The sequence below is a fragment of the Taurulus bubalis genome (assembly GCF_910589615.1).
Source record: "Taurulus bubalis genome assembly, chromosome: 6".
Lineage (NCBI taxonomy): Eukaryota > Metazoa > Chordata > Actinopteri > Perciformes > Cottidae > Taurulus > Taurulus bubalis.
In genome coordinates, this window is record NC_136594.1 from 16,965,517 (window position 1) to 16,989,899 (window position 24,383).

At 42.0% G+C, this 24,383-nt stretch overlaps 1 protein-coding gene across 1 annotated transcript; it reads right to left on the reverse strand.

Annotated features, from left to right (window-relative positions):
* Positions 1-229: 229 nt before the first annotated feature.
* Positions 230-24,383, reverse strand: abcc6a (ATP-binding cassette, sub-family C (CFTR/MRP), member 6a; the record flags this gene model as incomplete). Its single annotated transcript, XM_079219778.1, has 31 exons — positions 230-1,562; positions 1,712-1,906; positions 2,055-2,221; positions 2,393-2,551; positions 2,658-2,804; positions 2,922-3,023; positions 3,277-3,403; positions 3,614-3,813; positions 4,082-4,392; positions 4,502-4,709; positions 4,859-4,976; positions 5,065-5,149; positions 5,287-5,470; positions 5,680-5,847; positions 5,950-6,126; positions 6,216-6,342; positions 6,431-6,500; positions 7,069-7,156; positions 7,297-7,443; positions 7,872-8,075; positions 8,602-8,694; positions 8,791-8,952; positions 9,174-9,351; positions 10,541-10,747; positions 11,882-12,013; positions 12,142-12,203; positions 13,258-13,380; positions 15,959-16,096; positions 21,347-21,472; positions 21,660-21,836; positions 24,342-24,383. The coding sequence occupies 31 exons, from the start codon at positions 24,381-24,383 to the stop codon at positions 1,454-1,456; spliced, it is 4,533 nt and encodes a 1,510-aa protein (XP_079075904.1). The 3' UTR covers positions 230-1,453.

A 24,383-nucleotide genomic window follows, 5' to 3' on the forward strand; every position in this document is an offset into this window, starting at 1 on the left:
AGTTAAAAAAACGCATGGCAACCAATCTGCCATGCATACTCCAAATCAGTATAATAAGATGTATTCGGGCTGCATGCATCAAAATATGGCCATTACTTATATAATCTCCAATGTTAAAGAGAGATGTAGAATTGAGAGTTGAGACCTTGAATGATGTGGGTTCACTGTACATCACAACATGTGTTTTTCCCTAAACACTCATTTGCAAATACATACATTCAAGCATAAAGACACTCAAATAACATTTTATTATTCAGCATGATGTATGGAGCAAGACATTACATTAACAGTAAAAGTGAAAAAAATCAACAAGCTTGTTATAAAAAGTATAAATATAATACAATCCAAAATTTGAAGGACACTTAATACATTTGGTCATATGACATAAATAGGAGTCCTCTTACAATATATTGTCTAAACCAGTAAGACAAAAACAGTGAATGCCTCTTCTCTTTATAAGGTCGTGGGCTATTTACAGTCTGTCATGTCAGCACCATAAGAACAATACTGCATATGGCCTGAGTTGTGTGGTGGAGGCAGAGTGACAATCACACAGAGATTTATCACTATTGTTTTGAAGAGGCATTCTCTTCATTCATGGTGGTTTTCGCTACCAGCGTCAGTTTGAATCTGACCAGCAAAGTCTCTACTGAATTTTTATTTTTTATTTACTTTGACAGGAATAAACAACAGCCGCAACATAGTTTGACGGTTGCTTATGTCTTGGCTCACTTCAATGTTTTCCCCTTTTCCCTGACATAAAAACTCCACATTGGCTGCTTCCAGCTCAGATTTTGAAAGCAGTTAAAACCTCACTTCCTCTGCGTTTGCCAAGGTGGACCTTTTAAAGGTTAGTGTGTCAGAGTATTTCCTCACCCAGTTTCTGGGGCAAGAAGATGAAATTGACTTCTGTCAGTTTACAATTACAAAATTGCCTCTTTCTTGGTATACAAGGCTAAAAAAATAAACAAATGAGTAAACATCATCGTTTAAGCCTGAGACAACATCAGAAAATATATCACGTGATTTATAACACTTAAGAAACTACAAAAATAGTATAATCCATTCAAAAAGAATGATAATCCTTAAGATGTGTGATAGTCTTAGCTTGTAGCTCTGGGCTTAATCTTTTCATGGATTAAACTGACTCCATGACTCTATATACAATATTTAGAGTAGACTCAACAATCCATTGGAGCTTTCTTCTGAATGTTCATCATCTGAGCTTAATAATGTCTTTAGGACAGCATGTCTGTGTGTTAAAAACCAACATATAAGGACTGCGTCAGCAGCATGCTCTTGAGATTCATTGACAATGCCCTCATGGAGAGGAGCTTGAGCTGCCACAAAGCTTGGATTGGCACGATTTTACGTGTGCAGCAGAGCCACACAAATAAGATGCCACATCTGTACACCTGGACACCGGCTCCGTGGTACGAAGCCCAATGAAGAGTTAGACCAGCCCGGCTTCCCGGCACATTCGGTAGAACTGTCCCCGCTGTGCGATGAGGTTGGCTGGAGTGTCCATCTCTGAAACGAGGCCTCTGTCCATGACAATCACTCTGTGAAGCAGAAAAAAAGGAAGATGTTTGTAGGCCTATAACTGGGCATGTGATTAGTGTACACTTATTGATTAATTATCGTTAATTAGTTTTCTGTCAGTCCACTAAATACCCCCAACATATCGACCATTTAGGAGATTATAAGGTACCTGGTGTAGTCCATGATGGTGTTGAGGCGGTGAGCAACGGTCAGGACGGTGCAGTCTTCAAACTGTGTGCGAATTGTTGACTGGATGAGCGTGTCTGTCTCCAGGTCCACAGCAGCTGTTGCCTCATCCAAAACCAGTATCTTGGTTTTTCTCAGCAAGGCCCTGGCCAGGCACACTAGCTGGCGCTGACCCAGACTACACAGACAAAGGAGAGGGATTGAATCACATATCAGATTCTGTCTTGTATGTATCAGGAAACTTTTTTCCCTGTATTCATATTGTTTTACTGACTAGAGAAACTAGGTCGTGGTTATATACAGTACAGTGAGACATATCTGTATACCTGAGGTTTTCTCCTCCCTCTGAGCATTCATGGTTGAGTTTGTCAGGCAGATTAGAAACAAAGTTTTTAAGGTGAGCGAGCTCCAGTGTCCTCCACATCTCCTCATCTGTGTAGGTGTCAAAGGGGTCAAGGTTCATTCGGAGGGAGCCTGAGAACAGCACGGGGTCCTGGGAACGAGGACAGCAGATGTTATTCATCAACACACGCTTCAGACTGGTAACACGATTATTACAATTTAGAATGGTGGCTTATTCTCCATTGGATACGGATTGCAGCTATTGCAAACAGTTTATGTGATGAAAGCCAAGGCTCAGATTCTGTTATTACTACTGTCGCACCTGAGGAATGATAGTAATGCGGGATCTGAGATCATGGAGTCCGATGTCGGCAATGTTGACTCCATCTATGAAGATCTTTCCCTTTGCTGCCTCTAAGATCCTGAAGATTCCCAGGGCAAGTGAGGACTTCCCCGCTCCTGTACGACCCACAATTCCAACCTGAAAAAGAGGTTTTTAGTTAGAATGTATGTATAACACAATTCAAGCAATTTAAACCATCTAGGCTTAAGATGGCAAGCTGTCTTTATCACAAAAGATGACTCACCCGCTCTCTTTCATGAATATTTAAGGTGATGCCCTTCAGAGCCAACTCAAGGCCTTTGCGGTACTGCAGCCCATAGTCCTGGAACTCAATAGTACCTCTCTGGGGCCAGTCCAGGGGCAAGGAGCTGCCTTCAGTACTCCAACTCGCCTGAATGAGACAATAAAAAAGGTTGAGTAGAGAACAAAAAACCCTTTGTGTTGTACAATGTTGGATTTAGTGTTTTGAGCTGTGATTTGTTCATGTGGGTGTGGTGGGAACACTTACCTCTTTAGCAGTCTCAGCATACTCGTTGACTCTCTCCACAGACACAATGTTGTTTTCCACATCAGTCCAGGCTCTCACAATCCAACTCAGGATTCCAGTCACCTGCAAAATATCCAACACACTGAGGTTTACTTTCAATCTCATTCTTTCCTGCGCTGAAAAATGCATTTGCTGATTGAGCAAAGTAATGCATGTATATTCCACTTTCCCCAGTGTAACCTCTAATTGCAGTCCCACAATGCTGTGCGGTGTGGGAATTTGGCTGTCTTTGATGTTAATAAATCGGGTATTGGAAAACCTCCAGAACTGCTGTGTGAGAATGTGTGTGAGCGTGTCTGTGGGTTGAGCCTCTTACCTGGAGGGAGTGTGACACTGCCAAACCAACTATGCCTGGGCTCAGGCTGCCTTTTCCCATCACAGAGAGAATGGCAGCAGCTAAGACCACACCATTACCGACAAACTCCAGATTGACTGCCAGCCACCTGTGGATGTAATATTGATTTAGCCGTGGGCAGGCAACTACCAAAATGTGTCCTCATTACTAAAGCCAGAAGTCCTTTTGTGTAACCATGTAGCATAAAGCAATCACAGCAACTGTTGCTCCTTTGACTCATCACTAAACCTCATGAACTGTAACTGAACGATGCATAAATGAAATGAAAGCACATTATAATCATCACATATCATCTCACCGGGTGGCCACAAATCTAGGGAAGTAGGAGGTCTGATTGAAGTCGACCCTCTTATTAGCCTGCAGAATGAACCTGGACTGCTCGCCAAAGGCCCGGATCACGCTGGCGCCCTGCACTGTCTCGTTGAAGTGGGTGTAGATGGGCGAGCGGCTCACAGCTTCCAGCCTCCGCAGCTGACAGGATGTGGCGACGTAGAAGCTCTGTAGCCCACAGTGGAAAAGTAAAAAAAATAGTTTAATGAGTGAAAACAAGACGGAGCACCGAGGGCTTTCCCATAATTCATCGTGAATGTGTGTTACATCTTTGTCAGCACGTGGGGGAACAAAATACATGTGAATGGCAAAATCAGGGTTGGTTTTGGAGTCCGCAGCTTTCCAATAATACACTGTAATGGAACCCAGCTCTTGCTTAGCCAGTTTGAACATAAAACTCTTGTGGCGAGTTGAAATGTTTGAGGGGAAAATGTACCTGGACAAAGGCGTAAAGGAAAGCGAGCGGCAGGATGATCACGGCTGCAAAGGGTGTCGCCATCAGCACAATGATGCAGACTTCCATGAGTTTGAAGACGTAGCTCAGCATCATCTTCAAGCCATCGGGTACCATGCAGTCAATGGCGTCGATCTCTTTGGCAAAGCGGTTGAGTAGGTTGCCGCTGGGCGTGCACTCAAAGAAAGACATCGGAGAGCGCAGCACGTTGTTCAGCAGGTCCATGTGCAAGTGTCGAGAGGCGATGATGCCGCAGATGGAGATGGCGACAGTTGTACCAAAGATGGCTATACCTGAAGAGAGGGGAACGATGTTTGATCACGTCAGAGTCGAACATCAACAAATCAGTATCGACTCTTCATTTGTCTGAACCATGAGGATTCTTCAAGCTCTCTAACTGACCTTGCACAAAGCCAAGAGCACCAAACACGGTCAGTTTCAGGTCTGTGTCGCTCTGGGTGCCGTTAACAATCGGGTCGTCAGCCCATTCGCTCAGCCAGTAGTTGTAGGCCAATGAGGCGCCCTGCTGAAAAGCGTACAGGAAGACGATGGGAATAATGATGACCAAGCCGATGGTCTTGAAGTACTTCTTGTACATCGCCAACCGCACCTGATGTAGAACAACACAAAATGTAGCCATCAATCTCAAGGAAATAGATGATCAACTATTTTATCTTTTATGGTCATGAAACTTGCAATAACTTATTTTTGGCCACCATTAGTGTGAAACCAATGGTCAAAAACTATTTTCTGACTTACCCTTCCAGTGCGGGCCTTGTCAGCCTCAGTTAGCTTGCCCAAGTCCTCTGGTACTTGTTCCTGGTCTGTTTCAGACACAGGCTCCATGTTCTGCAGGTTGGTATTCGTGGTGTCACCCCTGCAAGATACAGAGAAGCCAGAGGTCATGCTTGGTATTGCCAAACATCTTTATCACACATTTGCAGTTTACATGTTTATTTACACACCCAATGAGCTGCTCCTGTGACAGGTCTCTGGAGAATGGCATGAAGTCGACAACGCTGAGGCGGGCATTGGACCTCCTGGAACCAGCTTCAAGAGAGGGACATTTTGAGGGTTTTAAATTGGGATTATTCATCTTTAGACTGGTGTTTATTACAGTGTAGTCCTCCTTTCTGCACACGCTGAATTGTATTTGTATGGTCATCTTTTAACAAAATGTTTCTCACCTCTCTGTATAGCACTCTCTTTTCGCTCAGTGCTGGCAAATGTATGAATGAAGTCAGCAAAGGCACCGTGGCGGCTTAGAAGCTCCTGGTAGGAGCCGCTCTCTGTGATTTCTCCATCTCCTAGGACGAGGATGAGGTCAGCCTGTGGCAGGAAGCTCATCCCGTGGGTCACTAGGATGCGAGTCTGTATAGCAAGCCACACAAGTGAAAATGTTTTTTTTTTCTCAATTGGCACAAGCCAATTGAGGCTTTCTTCAAAACAAAAGTGTCAGCAAAGTGGTGGCATGATAACAATAGTGCATGCCGCATGCCTGTAAGTGGTTGAAGGAATTGTAAAACCATGTTTTAGCTTGTTGCAGCTGAATTGCATTTTGGTTTTGTTACATGTATTACCTTGTCTCTAAGGACTCCTTTTGGTCCAATGACTTTGTCAAAGATGTGTTGGCCCACATGTGCATCAACAGCAGACAGAGGATCATCCATGAGGTACACATCAGCCTTTCTGTAGACAGCCCTGGCCAGGCTCACCCTCTGCTTCTGCCCACCTGACAGGTTCAATCCCTGCAGGGACACAGTGATTCAAAAGTTTAGATAAACTCAAAGGATTTGTAATAGAAAAAAAAACCAAAAAAACACATCATTTCTATTTCTCCATTTCAATACCTTTTCTCCAATTTCTGTAGCATCTCCAGCAGGAAGGATTTCCAGGTCAGGCAGCAGTGCGCAAGCCTCCAGCACTCGGTGGTACCATGTCTTCAGTTTCTCAAAGCCAAATAAGACGTTGTCTTGGACTGTGGCGTTCTGGATCCAGGCCTGCTGGGGCACATACGCCACCGAGCCCTGTGAAGGCACATGTCAAAGGAGAGAGATTAATTAAATGAAACCCAAAACTAAGAATAACACTTTCATGTGGAACACAAGCTCAATACCTTAACAGTGACACAGCCGCTTCTTTTCTCTGTTTCTCCAAGCAAGGCAGACAACAAAGAAGACTTTCCACTGCCCACATGTCCCACCACAGCGACGAGGGAACCTCGTGGCACATGGATATTGATCCTGTCAACAAAGAAACAAATTGTTCTGTCACTCTGTTTTAATTGCAGATTTAGTCTACTTTATTTTCACAATTTTTTATAACTCATACCTTTTAAGACATGGAGGGCTCTCAGCTGCCCAGCTGAAAGTCCCGTTTTCTATCACCACGTGTTCCCCATCTAAACGAGAAAGAAAGGTTGAGTAAAATGAACCAAACCTGCAATAAACGCTGAAGACAGGACATGTTCCTTCAACCTGAGCCACAAACATACTTTCAAAACAAAAATCCCCCTTGAAGTTTCTCATCTGAGTGCAACTGGGCGTAATTACAAGTGAATTAGCTTAATCATACAAATTACAGAGCTGTTGCTTTTCACAAGCTGTCCTAGGAAGTGTTGACAGATTACAGACTGAGGACCGCAGGGTTTCTCTCTTTTCTTTCTCTATGAATCATATGTCTGAATTCATGCTGTGATTTACATTCAACCACTAAATGGGAACATCCTATCATTACCCTGTCTACCAGTTCGCCAGAGACTAGGAAGTGACAGTGCACATGATCTATTCAAGGTTGTGCTACACCACAGATATAAACAACAAAATCTTGCGAGCTGTTCATATTGATTATGAAAGCCTATGATCTAAGGTAGTATAGGGAACCAATTGTGGAAATGGGTGAAATTAAATCGCGCAGAATAATCATTTATTCAATCAATGTTAAAGTTTATACATGGGTGGGGTTCTTACCAGAACTCAATGGAGCCTTTAAAACATTGTCCCCTTTCAGCTCCTCTGAGCACAGGTATTTCCCCAGACGTCTCAGTGAAACCATAGCCTGAAACAGAAACAGTGGTTAGTTAATTGAGCTAGATCCATCACACAGGACCATAACAATATACCTTCTCAGGCAGCACCATGGATGGAAAAAACCCCATCTCAGAACAATTACAGGTATGACATTACAATGTCACCTACCTGCATAGTCGTGCTTATAGCAAATGGAAGCTGGCTTAGTGGGGTCTTCAGGATGTTGATCAGTGCCATTGAGACAAAAACCTTCTGTGCATCCAGTACATTCCTGTCATCCAGCGTCACATAGACGCCAAACATGGCAAAGGCAATCTTGGGGAAAAAAAGAATAAATATTACACAGTGAGTGATGTAGGATCTTTAGAGACACAATTTATAGGATTATGCTGGTTTTATTCTAAATTTCTCCAATGGTTTAACGTATGCCATGAAAAGACCATAACCAAAAACAATGCATTAGTCTGTGTCTCAGTACTCTGTGAGCCCCAAGTCCAGTTGTTCCAACGGAAGATATCTATATATGTACACACATGTATGCATGTATGTATACAAAGTACTATATGTATACAAATATGTACTTTTATGTTGTCTAATTTATTTGTCACGCTTGGAACATGGCTCTTAAATTAGTCTAATATTTTTTTCTATTCTACAACGCTGACTGACCTTGTACAAAGCTCAGTGCACTAAACATGATCAGTTTGAGGTCTGTATGTACCCTTTTTATTGGTAGCTCTTACCAGGAAAGAAGAGGAGTTGAAGGATGCAATGGAGATGGAATAAAGTATCTGAGACTTCTTCAGGGCTTTGAGCTCCTTTTTTCTGTGGCCCAAAACCTTCTCCAGGAAGGCCTTCTCCCAAGCATAAAACTTCAAAATCTTTATTCCATTCAGGATCTCATTCATCAGTCTGATGCGGCCGTCCATGGACTTCATTTGGACCTCCTGTTGACCAGACAAAGAGCTTTTTATGTTTTGTCGTGAAAAAATGTAACCATCTGTGGCACAGTGGAAAGACAATTATCAGACCAAAGCAAGCAAATACATGCATTTGTGAACAACTGTAGTAGTTTTCCTGAACATCATACAACTTGTTGAATTCAGTAAGAATTTATTGCTTGTTACATTTTAGTGATTTTTATGACAAGGAAACAAAGGGCCTGGAATGTGGTCACTGCATTCAAGACTAAGTTCGATTAAATTGACATTCAAATTTACAGAACCGTCTGTTGTTTTTCCAAAGAAATGAAAAATTATGCCCTCCTACTGCCCGCCCTTTCCTTTCATTGTTTTTCAAGCACGTTATATGGGGCGGACATCAAAAGGACAAGAGAGAATGTACCATTCAGGCCAAACACCCACACGGCTCTTCAGCCACTATCTAAACCAGCTGTGGCATCCCTGAACTGAACATGCCAGATGTCAGGGCTACTGGAGAGAAAGTGTGCAGGATTCCTTATACTGTTTTTACCTGTAGCTTGCTTCTTTTCTTTGCAATGAATCCGTTGAGGGGGAAAATGAGAATGACAGTGGCGATTCCTGCCAAAGCTGATGGGCCAAGTTGCTGATTACAACAAAGAATAAAATGGTGTCAAGGGCCTGTCAGTCAAAATGCAGTTGTGCATAAATGAGCGACATTGTGAAAACATGTTTGACATACCTGCCAGAGGAAGAAGAGACAAAGAGAAATTTCAATAGGAGCGAGCCAGACAGCGTTGAAGTACACCACAAAGTCCATGAGCTTCTGAGTATCTGCCGAGACCAGATTCACAATCTCGCCCACAGTGCAAGTCCTCCGTGCAGAGCTGTTTATCACCAACGACTGGATTGACGACAAAAGAGACAAAGACATTTTAGCCCTCAGTTGTCAAACATAAATTTACACCCTCGTAAAGATTACAGACAATCATTCATTTTAGATAAAAACTGTTAATCTTACTCTGTCTGGAAGGAGAGACAGCTGTTATTTTTGCCATTTAAAACGTAATTTATGTGCTGTCTAGAGGTTATAGGCTACATATCCGTGGATGCAGATTTACCCACCTTCCTGTAAACCAAGCCCATAACAGCTGTCTTCACCCTCATTCCCACTGTGAAGCATGCATACATGTACTGATGGCTAAAGAGGGACTGGAGACAGGACAGCAGGAACATGAGAGTGGCGTAGAAGTAGCCTTTCCACAGCGGAGCATCTTCGTCTCTCATAAAATCCAGAAGAAGACTGTGGAGGAGGAGATTAACACTTAATCAGGATGTTCAGTTTTTAAGTGCATGCAAGTCATACAAGTGTTTCTATGTATGGTTTTCCTTGGAAGGCAGTGAATTAAACCAATTTAAAGCAGACACAGACAGGTTTTTACCCTGTCAACATCATTTTACTGTGTTTTTTTCATTCACTGTGGTATTATGTGACTTTCATTGTGTGTCTTAAACCAGCAGCCGTTCGTGCTGCTGTGGCTGCTGCCTGACTGCTCCACGCAAAGTAGCTCGGGTTGCACAACAGTGCTCAGCTTGTGGCCGGGCTGCCCTCACACTTGGCCAGCGGTTCCCTTATTGTGGTCCGACAGCATTACTGCCATTTAGAGGCTCCTCTCCCTCTCGGCCTGTCCTCCTCACTGCAGAACAGAGGGCTGTGGTCTCGTCTACTTTATCTGCTCACAGCTCCATGACCGTAATTAACACTTCCATTGATTCTCTGCTGTGCATAAACAACAACATTCCAGTCTGGCTAGGATTGTGTGGCGGGGGTCGGGTCAGCCGTAACCTGTGTTTTATTGCTGCCAGCTTCTGTTTTTGTTTGAGTAACAAATCATTGAAAACAGGACAATGAAGGTGTTTCTACAGTAAAGTATATCTATATATGTAGACTGTAGTATCTGCTTAACCAATGTTTCCCTAAATGATACCAGGAAAATCTTTTCCACTTAAATCCCTAAATTGGATAGTTTAGCCCCCAAAACCACAATAAAACCTATTTTTACTTGAGCCTGCACTGCAGTCCATCCAGGTAATTTCAGTCCGAGCTGAGGTTTTGAAATATTGGCTGCAGCTTTCCTTAATACAGTGAACGCAATGCAATTTGGTTTGTGGGAAGCTATATTTGAAAAACTCAATAACAACAACAATCTCTTTCAGAATATAATGATGCGGTCACTTGCGATAGCAATTTTCCTATGAGCAATTTTATTGGCAACTTCTTCTTTCAGAATGAGCAGAACACAAACATTTGTGGATTATCTTGTTATTTTTGGTGCTCTTTGCACTGTACATCAAATAACCCTGGGCTTCATGGCACTGGGTTGAGAGACAGCTAATCTCTACAAACATTGTCAAATCACACAAGAGCAATCTTTTTTGCCAGATTGCACACATTGTGAGACCAGATTTACGTTTCTTCCTGGAAGGCTTACCTGAGCACCTGGGGGATGGCGAACATGAAGGCATCGTGGAATATGATACACAGGGTACCGGTCAGGAAGTAAGGGCCGAACTTGCGTGCCAGCGTCCTGAGCAGGAAGAAGCCAGAGCTCTGCTCCTTCTGCAGCTTCCTAAGGAGCTGAGCCTGGTCTGGCAGTCTGCTCCCCAGCGCCACACCCGACGCTAAGGCCTTCTCCTGCCTGCCAGAGCGAGAGAATGCACGCAGTTACAGACGAGCCATATGTGTCAGAGATGCCCCTACATGATGCTGGCGCCTTTCAAGTCTTTAATGTAAAACAGATTGTAAAAACCCCTGTTGTTATTCGTACCATCACTGACGGACATAAGAATTTGCCAGCAGTAAAAAGCATTATTCACATGATTATTGGATTTAACAAGGGATCTTCAAAGCACTGGATCATGTTAACAAGCTTTGACACACGGTTCTTGCCTTGACATTATGGTGCTCTATGTCCTCAAGGGACTTCTTTGGACCTATTTTTAGACCAAAATGCTTTGGGTGGTGAGACGTCCCGAACTCCAATTTACCGTAATCATGGCGAAGTCATGCTCTGCTTGGGTCATTAATTCAACCGACACCATGCTGACAATTGGCCACAATGCAATAAAATGGAATTGATGCTTTGTGCAGGACACGTGCATGTCTTGTACGAGTTTTTTTCTCTGTGAAGATTGTTTTTTTGCTGCACGTTTTCTTCATTCTACAACTATACTAGCTAATACACAGAGAATATTTGGCAACCAATCACAGTGCTCATTAAGGGGCAGATTGTATGCATGAAAGACAATTTACTCATCATGAGGAGTCCTACATGCCATTTGAAAACAAAATGTGTAGCACTCCATATGATGTCTACTGTGGTTCTAGATGAAGCGTTCTAAAGTCAAATAAAATTACCCAGGTGATTGCATTAGATGTCATCATGTGGGAGACTAACAATTCATGACTTAAAGTTTGTGTTACAAACTGGGGGCATGGGGGAGTGATGCTATTGGTTGCATTATGGGAAATGTGGTGTTTTTGAAACTTGCGTTTATGATAAAATACCTGCAAAGCTATTTACCTACCCATCAGCTTCAGCTGTACTTTGTGTTTTACACTAATAAGGAAATGTTAGCATGCTAATTAGTTAATACGTTAGCATGAAGCTCAAAGCACAGCTGATCCTGTGTACAGCAGTTTGAATGGTTGTAGACGCTTGACCATGTTTATTCTGTCTTTTTATAGTCTTTCAACTTTATGAAAGTTTAATACCAAATTGCTGGTGTATATCACTTCAAACCGTCAGACTCAAATTATCAGACGTTCTCACTTTTGAAGTTTGGCACATTCATCTGTCCAGTCCTCCTCCAGAACAGAGATTATCTTGCGCGATGTGTCTTCCTCTCTCAGGGTCCACAAGTCCTCTGCTACCAGTGGGGTGCGATATCCTTTCACAACAAGCCTGACGGAGGATGATTCACACACATAATCGTCAACAAAACACACATATTATTGTAAACAAGTACAAACTGTCGCTGTAGTAACTAAGCCAAAGCCAAAAAAATAGGGGTTTTTGAAGAACCATCTTACCCAGTGAACCACCAGAAGAGAATCATTGAAAGGAAAGAGGCGTCTTTCACTGGGCAGGGATTCTGCAACAGATTAAAGACCAGACTCAATGTTGTTTTCGCAATAAAGCTCTCACCACTTTAAGGCTTTCGAGACACACACATCTTCACAGAGGCCGTCGGTTGATGGTTGAATGGGTGAGGAGTGTGTTTAAGAATGATAGTGTGTGTACAGTCAGGTGGTCCATTGTGGGGAGCAGAGGCCGTAAACTCCCACAGGACAGAATAAATAGAGCTCAGTGCTATGGGTGGGAGATGACGTTTTGAGGTCTAGCTCAGACAGAGCGGAAATGTTTAATCACAAACTGTCCAACAACTGGACACACACACACACACACACACACACACTCACACACACACAGTTCTCTCACGCATTCTTTATGGCATCTCTCCACCCTGCCACCCCCTCATCATGGTGTTTGCTTACTTCATTACCAGCGCTCTCGCTCTTCCTCTCTTCCGGTGAGTAACTCTAACCAAAACGTGGGCCCTAAGGAGAAAGACGAAGAGGACACACAAAGGAGCGACCAATGGGTGTGTCCACCACGCCAGATTGTGGCTTCTGCCCCCTCAGCCTCTTCACCACCAACCAAGGGCTTCTGAGGGACTTTTCCAGCTATTTTGATTGTTTATCACCAGGGAAATCACACGTCTGTTTGATTGATTAGAAGTTCATTTTCAATACTCTGTCAGTTGTCCGGAATCTACTTGCTATTTGGAGCTTAAGTGTCATCAGGTTCATGTTTGATGGAATAGTGAGACCTGTATTACGTAATGCCTGTGCTGTTGTGTGGTCACAGGCTCTAAGCAGTGGTCCTGATGTTATCCAAAGCTGAAGGGAGTGAGTCGCAGTGATGGTATGCAGGAGAACAACACACACACATTAACACTCTCCTCATAGGAAGCCAAAGCGGTGAAGTGAGAGTGGAACGAAGGAGGGAGGTGAATCACATCATTTCCTCCAAAAGGGAAACATGTTTTGACGACAAAAGTTGAAAACCACAAGATAGCTGCTCAGGCGTTTTCTTTCCTGGGTGTTGGATGTTTTTGACGGAAGTGGGATACATTCTCTGCCTACCTTTTCCAAGACGGTTTTCCCCTCTGGAGGCTTGTCAGCAAAACAGCACAGAAAGAGCTGTGCCAATTGGATTGTGAAGTAGGAGAAGAAGGCGAGGTATCGTACAATGTCTGAGGCAATGCCCTGTGGAATAAAGAAAGCACAGATGAAGGAGGTTGCTACAGGGCTGAAAAATATCAGTATTTTAGCCAGAGTTCCTTCAGTTTAAGTGTTAAGCTATTCCAGACAAGTTTTGTGAATTAAATTTATATTTCAAGCTAAGGAATTAATTGGCTTTGTGGCCCAAAACAAATGTATAATTGTTCTTAAATCAAGATATTAAGTTTTCAACAGGATCAATGCGCTTTGGCCGTTTCATCTCTTAAAATATTACATAACAAATCACACAACATCCTGTGGATGTGGATGTGGATGTCGTTTAGCTCGACTGTGGCTTGAAAAATACATTGCTTTTCCCGTGCTTACATTGTATAGCAGAGGGAGGGTTTACACACTAAGATCTCAGACACAATAAAGACTATTTTGGACCTGTAGGCTAAAGTGAGAACCCAGTCTTTAATGGTGTACTTTATATAAATGAAGTGATGGTTAAAGCTGCCTCTCTGTCACGCTAAGAGCCCATATCTGTAAATAGGGAGATTGTGGTTTCACAAACCAGCACTGTTACAGTCAATCAAGGGAGCAGCTGCGATATTAACCGCTCAGAGACTTTCATGAAATTTAGGACTGGCTTGTTATTCTTGACGTACAGAAATTATGGGGTTTGGCAGATGCATTGTTTACTACTGGGTCAAGGCCACTGCCACAGCCAGTCTGTGCAATGTCCATGCAATGGCTATGCATGAACGTCCGAGCCATGGTAAACAGTAAAAACGGCTTTCTCTGAAAAGTGTGGTACTGTGCCCAGAAAGGAGATCTGAAGGGGCCAAATGGATCCAGCCACACCGTGAAAAACAGGGTCAGGATGGTCGGAGAGTGGGTGGGAAAAATGTAGGTCAGGCGACTAAGAATGGCCAAGGGTCGACAAACAGGAACTCAGTCAACTCGAGCTGTCAACGCCACAATGTGAATTAAACACTTTCTTTATAAATACTCACAAAATGTGTGAGTACAATATTTAATGTAAGTTGACACAGTAGACAGAGAACATCTGCTAAACCGTGCTACAAAACCTTTGTTAACATTTTTTTCCAAGATTAAAGCACTTGTTTTACCAGATGAATTGTAACATTATCAGCATCATAGTAAAACATTCTGCAAGACAAACTGTAACACTAACATGTATACAAAAACCTGTCAAAGACAATGCTAGAGCCAGCAGCAAGTTAGCTGAGAACAAAAACAGGAAACAGCTAACCTGGCTTTGTCCTAAGGTAGCCTAAAATCCTCCCACCAGCACACCATAAAACCACAGTGTTGTTTTTACTCTTTGTTTTTGTACATATTTTTCTTCGTATTAAACAAAAGAGGTATTGTATAATGTGTTTGGAGAAAGTCAGGCTAGCTGTTTCAAATCTTTGTACTAAGCTTCTTAGCTTATTTAGCTAGCGTATGTCTCAAACTATTCCTATCTATGGAACAGGAGTTATTAGCTTTTGAGTGAAAGTCAATGATAACTTCCTTTATTTTTTGTTTTTAAAGGTGTAGTGAACAGCGTCATCTTATTAGACATCTGCTCGTTTATGTAGTTGTCTTAACTATCTCCAGTCCAACTTTGACCGTATCTTCTGCAACCATTTCCTTTCAGTCTACATATATTATAGTAGACTACCATTCAATTGCATGACCAATTAAAATATTCTGGATGGTTTTAAGACCTTTAGAGAAATTGATGAACAGCACATTTTGATAATCTAAGATTTAGAAGTATGTGATATGGGGGGAGAAATATATAAGTGGTCACGTGTGCATCCTATGAGCATGCGTGTGGTTAAATGAAATGAAAACATCTGTGTCAGAATTCTAAATGGCATCGCATTATGTGCAGATACATGGATTTCCATCTGGCTCTGTTTACAGCAGTGTAGGCCCATAAACACAGCACTAACGTTCCTCTGGTCTGACCCTGGACTGCCATGTCTCACCAGCATTTATCCAAGGGCCATCATTACTCTCCCCCAAGCAGTGTGGGAATGTCACACTGAGGAGGATAAAACAGAAATATGGATATGTGTGTGTTTGTGTGTTTTTATAGAAATGCAAATGCAACTGCCCTACGGCTGTGCATGCTTAAATAGAAACGTACCCCTTACAACAATGATTGTAGTGTCTGACGCGAGGCACAGGAAGAAAAGGAGAACTTAAACACACACAAGCTTGACCAGAATTGGCAATGTCATCCTCCAACACTTGGTTAACTTTGGCTACCTTGGTTGAAATTGGGGGATGAAACAGAAACTCTTTGCTGACACAGCAGGGTATATCTCAAGCTATATGCTGCTGGAGTCTTGTGTCTAGACGATGGGTTGGAGTGGACCTGATTAGATATCCCCGTATGGGGTTTGACACCGCAAGTTCACTGAGTGCAAACTTGACAAATACACTTACTTTGGCTCCAAAATATTCCTTATTTTTAATACTGAGCATCTTGGATGCTTGGAATATACACCGCATCATGTGTTCGGACACTGTGATGATCTATTTTATGAAATAATAAGTTATTGTGTTAACAATTATATTAATCAATAGTCTAAAGACATACCTCATCCATGGCCAGCTGGATCTTCGCTCTTAGAGGCACCAGGGAACAGACCACAGCCAATACCCAGAACAGGAAGAGGAATACAGAGGAACGACAGCCTCTTATTCTTTCCAACTGGATGATGCATAAGGCCAAGATCTAGGGAGAAACAAAGCGAGACAGAGATCATTTATCTAAGAATTCACATGTGGGGGTCTCACAGCACAGGAGAGGAAACAATTTCCGAGCTTAGAGAATACTCAAATCTGTGACGCCTTGTTTTTTAAACAGCCTGGAGCCACTCAGCAAGAACAAGAAAACATGATTTCCAAGTATAAATCACCTTTTTGGAAGTAAAAAAACCTCTGTCTGAGCTGCTATTCAGTGGTACTTCAGTTGAAGAAAGTAACGCCCTATACCTCCCATATTAGGTGCCTATATGTCACTGCGCACCTTTTCAACAGGGACGGTATAATCCGATTCACTCTGATCTAATGCAGCCAATGGTGGTTTTGAGAAAGAACATGGGATTTCCCTGGCCGCAGCCAAAGACGGTATCTGGCTGACTTCCGCCTACAAAGAAATGAATGCATGGTATGCTGCATGCCCTGCACACATTGCTTAATGTTGTATACTTTCCTTTAAAAAACAAACAAACTCTATACGTGATGTTTTCTCAAAAATAGGCCGGATTCAGTGTTTGGACATCTGTATGTCCTCAGAGGAGTCATGCATCTGCTGTTGAACCTCTGTAATTGTTCCCTCTCTGAGTGGTTGGCCAAGTGAGACGTCACTTTGTCATGCCAGCTCATCACCAAGTGGGGAGAAAGCGGGTTTAGGTTTCATGATGAGTACCGCATTGGTTACTTTGGGATGCGCCACAGAACTGTCCTGTTATAAACCATAGCGGCTCGGTAATTATATAAGTTTTTCACATCAACAACCCTATACATTTGGTGGGGAGATGTATACAGATTTCTGTGTGGTGATCGTGAGGGTGAAGATGCTCATGTGATCTGGTAGATATATGCAGGGTTTTCATTAACTTGTTGTGGTGACACACTGATTCTTTATTCTTGTGTTCATTCATTTTCCCTGCACACTTGATACTTGCCAGTCTCTTGAAGGAGAAATACAGATAGACAGGCACTTACAATCATACCTATGGGGAATTTAGAGTCTCCAGTCCACCTGACTGCATGTTGGAGCCGAAAGTACACCTAAAGAGGGGACGCAAACAGAGAGACAACCGGCCAACTCAAGGCACATGAACGTCCAAGCCCTCTAATAGCGTTGGTGAAAATGTACCGAATTACAATTATTCTAGTGATAAATGAGGAGGTTTTTACTATCACACTTTTTTCAACACAAGTTGCTTCCGTTCAATTTGGTCTCCATTAACTCCTGAAGGAAAATGTGGCTCTGTTGCAATTAAATGCTCCGCTATGCTAACCAGCAAACTTTGTCGGTCTGCTGATTGGGCTGCATGTAGCATACAGAGGATTTTTAGCTGGTTTGTTTTTTAAAAACAGCTGCCTGGAAACGAGGTTGAGGTTATAAAACCAACACAATTAGTTGAAAGATGTTACAAACGTCCACTATAAGTCATTTGATCGATTGTTGATTTTAAAATATAAATGACTGCTGCTGTAAGTAGTATGCACATTAATAAACAACCATTTATGATGATTAAAATACAGTTTGTAAAAGTTAAATATATGTTTCAATACTGCTCATTGATTTATTTCCCCTCTAGTTTTGATCAACTCTTCGTTTTCTATGAAACTGTATATCTACATCTCACGGTATGTCAGTCAGCAACACCAAGCCCATGGTAAGAACTTTATGTCCTCGACTGCTGGTACTTTAAGTCCCGAAGAGGTTAAGGCTGCATCAGCCTCAATTCAAACCTTAACATAAGTGGGGGAATCATAAAGCTGACCTTGGGTCCGCATCTGAGGGAAAGGACCCTGCTATTCCTAGCCTTCCGCTCTGACTTGCCATATTGCTCAAAACCATCAGCCATCTGTTTGTAGAAGTCAGTGGGTGGAGCTAAGTCCATCACTGAGCCCCGAATCAAAACCCTACCTTATAATTACATGGGAAGTGTGCAGTGCCCGGGAAGGAATAGGACCTTTACGTCATGGTATTGCTGATTATAGTCAGTGTCATGTGCGTGCTTTTCATCAATAGTGACCACGATGTGTGGGCTGAGAACTGTTACCACACACGGAACAAGCTGGTCCGAGCAACAAGAGCACAGTGTTCCAGGCCTGCACCCAGGGAACCCGTGGTGTTGGGTGGCTACAATCAGCATCATGAAATGATATCCTTTAATAAAGATGGGATTGGTAAATAGATTTAAAGATTGGTGACAAACTCTTCATTAGATTTAGTAGATGTTTGTTGCCTGTCTCCTTGGCCTCATAAATTATATTCTTAAAATAGGTGATCTTTGTTGAACTGTATCCCTCCATACAAGAGACATCGCAGTGTATTTTTACCCAAACACGTGCTGCTATTGACTCAGGAGTCTGAAAAGACCACAGGTGGGCAAGGCTGTCTGACTAGAAGACTGTGTAAGACCTGTATAAGGCTGCAGAGAGTGGAAGCTTTGTGAGTAAACCTATACAGCTCACTGGGCTACAGCAACCCTTCCTATCCGGACTCAGCACCCTGACTGTACTGCCCTGTAAATGTTACATCACTCCTGCTCGGGACAGACAGCATTTTAAACTTGCCCTGCCACCCATGTTGTCAGCTGCACCCCTCTTCTCTTTGTGCCTACTCATCAGTGTAGTATCAATTAAAATCCGCAGAAAATGAGTGGGATCAATGTTTTGAGAAACAATCAGGGTCGTTTCCATCAACACAAGCCACAAAAAACATTTCTCAAATTGCACACCAGCCCTTATATTCTATAAATACTGGGTTATAGTTTGATTAAAAATGTTTGGAGAGGAGGAGAGAGACAAACAACATGTTTAAAGAATAACGATTTCATCTAGACTGCATAAATCTACACCGAACTTGCTCTGATTTGGATCCAAACATTTGAGTTGTTCGCACTGTTTCTCCTCAGACCTGAGCAAATCAATGTGCACTATATATTTTGGGTACGGTCTTGTTTATTCAAAACCTCAGATTCTTATTCCAAGGTAAGTTGAATGAATGTTTTGTGATTTTTTCTGAATTGCAACAAACCCCTTACTATCGTACAATCTTGGTTTAGAACAATGACGCTCAAAGAAGGAACTGGCGTCAAAACTTCCAGTCTAACAGCCCACCTGTAGTCTAGTTTATATACAGACTGAACCTTTCTATGTCATTAGGTTTAACATAGGCTACAATTGTGTTCACCGTTGTATTTGGTGGTTTTGTGTTTTGTTTTTTAAATGAACAAAAAGGTTGGAAGAGATTAAAATAAGCTTGATTTAACGTGCATGATGAGTCAAAGCACTGCCACCACTGAAGAACTTGTTTACAGGATTAGAAGAGCATCAAAGAAAAACGTGATTCAATAATTTTGAGTAAGTGCTAACTGCCTACTTGGAGTTCATGAGTGAGTCAATCCTCATAGTTCATGGCTATGACCGGCCTTGCAAGAATAAACCTCTAAAAACACATGAAGCATTTGGGGTTTAAATACATTATTCACTTGCATGGCACATACCAAGCACATTTTTCATTGTATTGAAACTTTGCACATAGATACATATTTCAATTCCACATCAAATAGTAGCTGATGTCACTTACACATGTACTCTGCACCCTGATGAGTGGTGCTCAAATACTGGCGGCATTTACAGGGTGCTGTAATATTTGCATTGCCTGCAACACTATAAATCTAGCCCTGGTTACGCATCTTTGCACCTCAGTGTCTGGCCAACAAACTGTACACAAGCTATATATTCTTTCCTTTGCTGCACATTGACGTGTGAGCCAGAAGAGCACAAGCTGAACTATTCCCAAAACTTCTGTTACCCGGAGCAACACTGGAGGGATGTCAAAAGTGCGATGTGAGCTACAAATCAGTTCCATAGCTTAATAGTTAAAGTGTGTGTCCTCTCATTTCAAACTTGCTCAATGATAAATAACAGGGCATTCCCATTTGCTTGTCTCCAGAGACTTGTGAAATTTAAAGTAGTAAGCTACTTAAATTATTTCAGCACCTATCAATAGTTAAAATATGTTCAACAATTCACACACAATTTATATGTTAGAGGTATGGATGAAATACACTTTTCTGTTATACCCCATACAGTGCATGCACTAGCTGTTTCAGGTGGATGAGTTCACAAACTGACTTAAAGTTATTTTGAACTATGTTTTAATTAATGTATAACCACCTCAAACTAAGAGGTGTTTTTGTTAGCTAACGATGAGCCCTCAACGTTTACAAAGGGAGCAATACCTCTTCACAGACTCTGCCCTGTTGCACCGCTGTACCAGGCAGTCATTGCGTAAGTGCCTTAAACTTGCATTCTCTCCAATGGCCATCAGAGGGAGACACCTCTGGTTACAAAAAGTAGTATTCTATAGTATATAGGAAAATTACCCGAAAAAAAATTACTCCTAATTACACTTATTTTATTACCTCAGTAAACATTGTTAACATGAGTTTATGGTCTCAATTACTAGTTTCACGTTTTCCTCAATGCAGCATGATGTTCATTTATTATATTATGGTCCATTTAGAGTAAAACCGAACATAAAACCGGGTATACTTTAGGGCGTGGCTACCTTGTAATTAACAGGTGTTGTCCGGTCTGGGAGTTGTTTATGTTTATGTCTTACAATTGTAACACTTTTACAGTGTGTTTCAGTTCAGGAAAGGTAACTGTAACTACAAATATCGTTTTCAGTGTCAAGTTGGCGTGGGCAAAAGCCAAGATGGAGGCTTCAAATTGGCAGTCCACAAACTAAGGGGTGCTGTCATAGTCCACCTAACCCTTGTGTTGTCTTCGGGTCAAAATGACACGTGTACAAGTGTATATATATGTATGTTGATGGGTCATTTTGACCCAAAGACAACACGAGGTTCAGTCAATGGCTTCTATAGTAGCCCAGAGGGGACAATGCAAACACTGACTCTAGAGAGCGCCTTTTGCATTTGTGAAGGCCACTGCATGATCTTCAAGAGGAATGGGAGGCGTGAGTGGAGATGTAATCAGTTATTTTCAATCCGCAACCTCACTGCTAGATGTCATTAACTCCTATACACTGCTCCTTTAAGCCAGCATCTTTGGTTAGATGGACTTTGATTTAGAGATTCATCACTTTGCAGGATGCTACTTATCCAAAACTCATAAAATTGAAATGACTTCAGTCTAATAATTCCCTGTTTGGACAGATATAAACTTGTTGGTAAACACTAGAGTAGAATCGGAAAAGAGCCACAGTATTTACCACAGTCATGCTGCGTATGATGGGGCTGAGTAGGAAGACCATGTGCTGCTGGATCTCCTGGCTCCTCTCCAGCAGGATGTAGAAGAACTCCACGAAGCCAAAGGAGGCCAGAAGGAAACCCAACACCTGGGCAGGACAGGAAAGGAATGAAAAACTGAATGGAAAAACTTTGATGCCAAATTTGCCAGTATATTTCTTTTCTGTTGATATTGGGTTTTCTTTTGAGAAAAATAATCAGAATGTTGCTTTTGTATGTGATTGCAGTCATGTGAAAACAAACTGAAGACTGGCCATAGTCTGTGTGAAGTCTCACCATCTTTGCAATGCAGAGGCAGGACATTCGAATGCGTCCGCAGTCATGGCAGTAGAGGTGAAGGCAGTAGAAAGGAACCAACAACCACAGATAGATACAGGGCACCCACACCAGTACTGTGTTTTGGAAACACTGGGTCAGGTCTGGGTTGGCTGTGTACCACGTACGGTTCCAGTCCTACAACAAAAAGAGAGTAACAAAGCCAGACGTTTAGATCAAGAGAATATACCTAGGTCAAACTGTGAGATTACATCCATCATTTGACAGACATATTATGGGAGTCTAGATAATTCAGACTTCAGAGTTTAGTTTCATTCATCAGGGCAAATCCTTTTCTGCCCACGTCTTTGGCTTGTTTCCTAATTTGAGTAGGACAATGTAAGCTATCAACACATTAAAATGTGAAGTCAAAGATTATCCTAATAATGAAGCCTAGTCACAGTAAAAGTCTGTGCAGACAAGGTGTGTTGGACACATGCTGCCAAAGGTTTGAGAATGTGTAACAGCAGCAGAAGCAAGATGGGTTGTCTTCAACTAAAAAAATACCAGGGTCTAAGTGGCCTGTTTATCACTTCTCTGGCCTAATGAGGGGCAGGGTGTCTGGCTGTGCTAACGAGGCGGCCCTGCGGAGCCACCACAGGAAGGGGTTTAGAGCTTCTAGCATGGCGGAATCGTCTGGCCCGACTGGTAGACTCCCAACTGGAATAAGGAAGAGAGACCACAATTGGTGGCAGCTGCTGCTTCATTATATATCGCAGCCCTGCTGGGGAACCACGTCAGGTGAGATGCACTTTGGTAGTTGCTGCTGCTCTGGGAGGGATGCGTGTCACAGCATGAATTATGATTAATTCAAATTTACCATTAATTTGATGTTGTCAGAGGTGGCACTCTTTGCCTGCATCAGGGCTACAAAAATCCCCACACAGCTACATCTTTATAACGGAGGTGGTTTAGGTTATGTAATGAACACACCATTTCATATAACAGTGGTCTCTGTGAGCACTGTTTAAGTGATAAATCTCTTGAGAAGCAATGTGTGGGAGGCTACTTTCGCAGACCCTTCTGATTCCTGCGGTCACCCTCTCCAAGCACTTTCTTGTGTATTTTGCTCAGTACTTATCCTATTTCTGTGGCTGCAGTAGATGGCACTATCTTATAGGTGGCTTATTACCTGACAAGCACAGCTATGTGAAAGTAGAGACTTGCAAACCTGCTGAATGCCACTTTTCACATCCTCAGAAAATCAGTGGCTAACAATGAGTTAAATAAATGAAATTTTGTGCACAGTCTTGTGAGCAAAACATTATTATGCGCCTAATGTGAGTATATGGTGTATGAATTGAGGACACTGGCATTTTAGAAGGCCTTAATCACTTCTGTGACCATCTCACCTAGACTTGGACCCATTTGTCAAATTACAGGATGGTTTGATTTAGAAAGAAGGAAACTAAAAACATGTGTAGCTCCTATAATGACCCCTTTCAAATTAGTCCAGCCTAAAAAAGCTCACAGGCATTGGGCTATTTTGGATCAAACTTCTTTTGCTGAGCTGGATTGTGAATGTTCAGTTCAGTATTAAAGCCATATAAATCACCATCACTACCCTGAGGCTGTGACCAATGAGTAAGCAATGACGCTGTTCCAAAAGTATGTGAAAGGATAATCACTACAGTTAATAACTGAAAGTACTTTGCAGCTAACATTAGACAAAACATCTGTTAAAACAGCTTCTATACATTGTAATTGAATATTGTGGCTAAGAACATCACATATGTACTTTGAACATTTGTTGAAAAGAGAGCTGCACAAGACAATAGTTACTTTCACTTTTTCAACAAAGTTTGATGGCCATTGTTTTGAGGTTTTGCAAGAGCAAAAACAGAGAAAGAGCCGTAATGAGAAACAGAAACACACACACATAGAAAAGAGAGAGAGAGAGAGAGAGAGAGAGAGAGAGAGAGAGAGAGAGAGCATTCAATAATCCAGCTGGATTCTTGACAGCTCCATCCTTCTTTTTTCAGGCAAAATGTGGATATACAAGATTAAAAAGCCTTTCCAACAACAGCAGCTCACTCATTGTGATGCATCTTCATGCAGCTCTCAGCATCTCATTGCGCTGAATCACAGAGCAGAGTGACAGTAAAAACAATTTTGGCAGACATTAAAGGTAATGATCCTATTCAGACTTGATTTAGTTTAGATTTCTAATGTGCTTGCAGGCTGCAATCTGAGAAGGCCAGCATACGATGATTCTCTTATTGTACTGGTGAGTGCTGCCAGCTAACATTTTAGATTAAATTACTCCCTTTTCTCTTCTACACACAGGCTTATGATTTTTCATTCTATTGTTTAGTAATGGACAGCACACACCTGTCAAATGAGCAGCATTTCTTGATAGGCCAATGATACTATAACAACATGCTAATGTGGCTAATGCTAATTGCTTTAATCACTAAATCACATCAATGGTGAGGAGTAAGTATTATGTTGTATTTTTGTTATGCATCTACATTTACATAGACAACAATTGGTGCTCATAAAGTACACAAAAACTAACTTTGAGATAAATATTTACTCATTAATATTGGCTGATTACAAATTAGCCTACATTTTGTGACTTGCAAAATGTAACTTGTAACTTGCTTGATGCAAATATTACAGGTAAACTCGTCACAAACTCACCCACAGAGGGTCCAGGCCACTGAGTCTGCAAAATGCATCCAT